The sequence below is a fragment of the Lipotes vexillifer genome, unplaced genomic scaffold (assembly GCF_000442215.2).
Source record: "Lipotes vexillifer unplaced genomic scaffold, Lipotes_vexillifer_v1.1 scaffold422, whole genome shotgun sequence".
NCBI classification, from domain to species: Eukaryota; Metazoa; Chordata; class Mammalia; order Artiodactyla; family Lipotidae; genus Lipotes; species Lipotes vexillifer.
In genome coordinates, this window is record NW_006779087.1 from 1,069,439 (window position 1) to 1,074,725 (window position 5,287).

General features: G+C 59.9%; 1 protein-coding gene across 1 annotated transcript in view; it reads right to left on the reverse strand.

Annotated features, from left to right (window-relative positions):
- The window catches only part of NCKAP5L (NCK associated protein 5 like), a 13,283-nt gene that overhangs the window by 3,230 nt on the left and 4,766 nt on the right, over positions 1 to 5,287 (reverse strand). Inside the window, exons 6-7 of the mRNA XM_007452352.1 lie at positions 3,443 to 3,556; positions 1 to 2,330 (exon numbers count right to left, since the gene is read on the reverse strand). Of these exons, the coding sequence (XP_007452414.1) occupies positions 1 to 2,330; positions 3,443 to 3,556 (2,444 nt within the window). The remainder of the gene's footprint in view (positions 2,331 to 3,442; positions 3,557 to 5,287) is intronic.

Genomic DNA, 5,287 nt, shown 5'->3' on the forward strand with positions numbered 1-5,287 from the left:
TTCAGCGCTGGCAGCTTGCTCTTCTTAAGGCCGAACCAGCTGGCGATGCTGCTAGCATTGCGGTGCTTGGCCTCGGTGCCGGGGGCCCGCTCCTGGCCCTGGAGCCTCAGCATGTTCTCCTCGATTCCCTTCATCACCTTCTCCTCAATGGCCGAGTGTGGGGCCCGCCCCTCAGGGCCTGGGCCTGGGTCGGCAGGGCCAGGTGCTGGGGGTGTGGGCTGGGCCGTAGTGCCGCCACAGTCTCCCCAGGGTGGGCCCTTCCCCTTGTCAGGCTTGGGGGGCTCCTTGGTGGCTGGTGGGGCCACAGGTCGGGGCACCACCTTGGTGGGCGACTTAGAAGGCAGCTTTGTTGGGCTGCCATGGGGACTCTTATTGGGCTTGCCGAGGCTGGGGGTTGAGGTTGGCACTTTGGCAGGGGTGCGGGGTACCTGGGGGCACAGGGCCCCTGCCAGCCGGCTCTTGGCCAGCTCCACTTTGGTGAGGCAGCTCCTTGGTGAGACAGGCTCCAGGTCCACCCGGGCCCCCATGGAGTGGGAAGAGTAGACTCGGGACCCAGGGTCCCCCAGGAGCCCAGATTCCTGTTGCTTCAGGCTGCTTGTGCCTAAGGCCACGGCCCCCCGCAGGGCCCCCTTGGCTTCTGGCTGCTCAGGGGCCCTGGAGGCAGAGGGCGCTGTGTCTCCAGTGCTCTCCCCTGACTTCCCTCCTCCCCGGGCCTTCTCTGTGCCAGGCCTAGCTGGCATCCCATTCTTTTCTGGGCCCTGGGGCCCCTCGGGGCCAGTCTTCAGTTTCCCCAGGGCTGCTAGTCTGTCCCGCAGAGGTGTGTAGCCAGGATCCCCAGGTCGCCGGCCTGGCCCCTGACCAGGTTTCTTGGACGAGCTGCCGGGGGTCCTGCGGCCAGGGTGGGGAGACTCCGAGCCTGCCTTGTCCAAACTCTTCTCCTGGGCACTCTCATAGGGGCAGGATTCTGGGTGGCAAGGGCTGGAGGGGACTCCAGGGCTTCTGAGGACCTCAGGGGCCCGTGGCACCTCCAGAGTTAGTTGTGGGTAGGTGGGCACCTGCAGCGGGGATGGAGGTGGCTCTGGGGAAGGCCCCCTAAAGGTGCTCCGGGAAAGGTCCAGAATGTTCTCATAGCAAGGAGACACCACTGGTCCCGGGGAAAGTGTAGTGGACAAGGCTGGCTGGGGAGGTCTGAGCTGTGCGGAATCTGGGGCTGTGGGGCAGGGTGACGGGCTGCTGGGCAGACCCTGCGCCCCCTCTGGGGACAGCTCTCCTCCGCCCATACCCCTGCGGGCCGGCAGCGGGGAGGGGCTGCCATCTGAGCCACTGTTCCGACAGGGGATTCGGGAGTTCCGGGGGAGCTGGGGGCTGAGCTGGGGGCCCCCTGGGCTGGGTACCTTCTCTGAGGCTGGAGGCAGCTTTAGAAACTTGAGACCTCTGGCTGGAGAGGGCAGAAGGGGTCCTTGGGCTTCCCCGGGAGAAGGGGAGCCAATTTGGAGCTTGCTTTTCACCTGAGATGAGGAGTGGGGGTGGCCAGACCGTGAGCCCAGGGGGGTGTCCCCTGCACCCATGAACACGCTGAGGAAGGGGAGGGGCCCCTGGCCCTCTGAGGTAGCACCAAAGCCCGGCCTGTGGGCCTCCGGGGTACCCCCTCCCCAAGCTGACTTGGGGAGGCCTTTGGACTTGGACAGCTGTGGGGGCCCCTGGTCTGGGGAGGATGGCTGCCTGGGACCCGGCTGGTCCCCGCTGAGTGGGCAAGCAGCCCCGGCCAAGAAGGCCTGTAGGTAAGACTCTGTGTCCTCAAGGAGCTGGCCCAGGTTCAACTGTTTGCGGGCCAGGGCCCCGAGCAGGGTGTCAGGGCTGGGTGCCTCGTTGGGGTCACCTGCCTCATCAGAAGAGGAGGAGGAGCTACTGCCTGGGGCGCAGGGTGGCCCGGAACCGGTGCCCTGGGCCTGTGGGGAGCCCCTACTAGGGCCCCAGGGCCGCCCAGCACTCTCTTCCTCCCCTGGGCCCCCTAAGGGGCGCTCCCAGTGCAGCAGGCCCCCCAGGCTACCAGGAGCTAGTAGCAGGTAGGGGGCCCAGGGAGAGGGTTCAGGCTGAGGTGGGCCACATAGCTCGCCATTGATGGGCTCTGGGGAGCCGGAACCCTCGCCTGGAGGCGGCCAGGGGGTGACAGGTGAGCACAGAAGCAAGGGGTCAGTCTCTTCCAGGGCTCTCAGCACCTCCAGGATCTGGGCTTTCTTTCGAAGGAATGGGGATAGGGCCTCCAGCGCTGGGGGTGGGGCGGCCGGGGGTCCTGGGCCTCCTGGACGCAGCTGCTGCTCCCAACACACCTTGGGGGAGAAATGGCATGAGGAGGAGACCGTGTGCAGGCCGGGGACCCGAGCTGGCATAACTGAGTATGCCAGGAACAGAGCTGGCCTGGTTTGTCTGTGTCCCCAGAAAGGAACTGATAGCTTCTGGGATATGCTGGAAAGCTTCCTCAAGAGTCTCTGAGTCCGGGTTACCCCAGCTGTCCTTCCTGGCACACCTGGGGTTGGGTGGGCACCCATCTCCCTTTCTGGTTATCTCAGCACCACTTGCTACCAGTATTTGCAGGTCAACAGGCCTGACCACCTACAACCCTGGTATCTATGTTTGCCCCAGGGGAGGGAGGCCTGTCCATTTTTCAGGCTCCAGAAAGAACACAGACTCAAGAAAGGGATGTGATGTGGCCAAGTCCTAAGTCAGTTGCTGCAGGCAAGCCCGGGCCTCCTCAGGTCAGGCAGCTGTCCTGCTGAGCTGATCCCCGTGGAGAAGCAGACTGGGAATGACTCCATTGCAAACCCTTTCCTGCTTCTCCCAGGCCCCTTTTTAGGCCCCGTCTAATCTGGTATAGTGGTTAACTACATGGGCTCTAGAGCCAGACTGTAGGGGTTCAAGACCCAGGTCCACTGCTTAACTAGTTATATGACTTTCAGCAAGTTATTTAATCTCTAAGCTTCATTGTATCACCTGGAAAATAGGATGGTGATTATGTTTAATCTCACAAAATAAAATGAATGAAACCAGATATGCAAAAGAATGAATGAATAATAGTTCTGGACTGGGATAAGTAAATATGTGTATGATTATAAATTTATGCCAAAAATTACCAAAAAAAAAAGATAAATGAGATCCAGGTGTCCAGCACAGTGCCTGGCACAGACTAAGAGCTCAGGAAGTATTAACTGTGAGTCTGCCTGCTGTACTATAACGCCTTTGCTCACGAGACCAGTGGCTGGGGGTGGGGATCTGTTTTTCTTGGTTCGAGGCTGACAGCTGAGGGCTCACACCCAGCCTGGACAAGAATCTGTGTGCCCGGAAGCAGCCCTTCCCCTGGGACTCATTAGGAAACAGCCGTGGAGCACCAGCTGATGAGCCCGGAGCCAGCGGAGCCACAGACCACAGTGCCCAGCGCTCCTACCTCTCTCTGCCCAGCACAGCGCCCCAGAGGCAGCGAGGTGGCCGGTCCCTCAGTAGAGCTCAGGAAGGGGGAGGCTGGTGGCTCTGAAGGCAGCTGGAGTGGGGCGAGCGGGATCTGCAGGGGAGAGGCGAGGTTAGCACAGGTGCTGTCCGTCCCAGGTCCCTACTCCCACAGGAAGCTATGGCTTCCCATCCAGGGGCAGGGAAACAGTCTTCCAAGTCTGTTCCTTGGGTGACATCTCCCGGCCCAAGGTGTGGCTCTCACCACTTGGTCAGAGGAGCCTTGGGAGACCACAGCACAGGTAGATTGAAGACGTGCAAGCCCAGGTGGTCGGGAGATGGGACAGGGTAGGGAGATCTGGAGAAAGAGGAGTGCCCCTGGGCCAGCAGGCAGTGGCAGGCCTAACCCAGGTGTCCAGCGAGCCTCCAGGACCCTCTGCTTTTCTGAGGGGCCTCCTCCCTGATTACAGAGAGGGTGAGCCTCGAGGCCCCTTCTTGTTCTGACTACCCGTGACCCAGCATCCACGGGGTTGCCTGAGACTAACGGAAGAGGCATTTGTTACTGGGTCCTGGAAAAGAGATGGTGGGAGTTATCACTTCTGTCTCCCCTGAATGGCCTCATATGAAATCTCTGCTCTGAGGATTATAAAAGTAGTATTGTTTTTGGCTGCACCACACGGCATGTGGGATCTTAGTTCCCCAACCAGGAATCAAACCTACGCCCCCTGCAGTGGAAGAGCGGAGTCCTAACCACTGGACCGCTAACCACTGGACCGCCAGGGAATTCCCACAAAAGTAGTACTTAATCATGGATCACTTCTCTCATTCCCCTTCTGCTAGGCATCCCAACCAGATACAAGTCAGCTTTAACTCTCCCCGTCTCATTCTCCATGGCTGTTAAATCCTGTCTCTGCAGTGTCTCTGCCTCCCCTCCAGCCTGGCCAGCTGCAGCCTCTCCTGTGGCCCATGATCCTCACACCTCTGGCCTGCTCAGCATTTCAGTCTCTCTGACCTGGCTGGGTGGCTTTTCAATCTCCTGTGCACCAGGCAGCCTAAAGCATCTTTTTCCTTCTTTGTCTAAAGCGTCTCTGTGCTCATAGCCTCCTCTGCCTGCCCACTGCCTCCAGAGACAAGTCTGAAGCCCTCTGCCAGCATTCCGGCCGGGCCTGCTGGTTCTTCCCTGATGCCATCCCCAGCTCTCTCTCACTCACTCTTTACACATCCTTTGCTCAAGTCCAGCTAAACAACTCTCGGCTCCCTAGGATTCCCTGCTCTGTTCCTTCCACAGGGCACCCCTTCTCCCAGACCCCTACTGCAGTCTTTTAAAATCTCCCATCCATCAGGGCCCAGGTCTGACGTCACCTCCTTCAAGGAACCCTCCCCAGCCCATCTCTGATGGCCTCTCTGCCCCTTGGGCTCTTGGTCAGCAGTGTCACACTCTTCTGTAGCCCTGCCTTAGTGTCCAGCAGCCCCAGCTCTCAGCGGTTACGTTCGCTCTGCACAGGCCACAGCTCTGTCCAATTCCATATCTGTTGGCAAAGGCACTGCTCACAGTAAGAGCTTAATTAGCATTTGCTCAATGGAGCTTCCATCCTAGCGAAGCACAACTTGGAAATAACATTAATAATGACAACTAGGGCTTCCCTGGTGGCGCAGTGGTTGGGAGTCTGCCTGCCAATGCAGGGGACGCGGGTTCGTGCCCTGGTCCGGGAGGATCCCACATGCCGTGGAGCGGCTGGGCCCGTGGGCCATGACCGCTGAGCTTGCGCGTCCGGAGCCTGTGCTCTGCAACGGGACAGGCCACAACAGTGAGAGGCCCACGTACCGCCAAAAAAAAAAAAAAAAA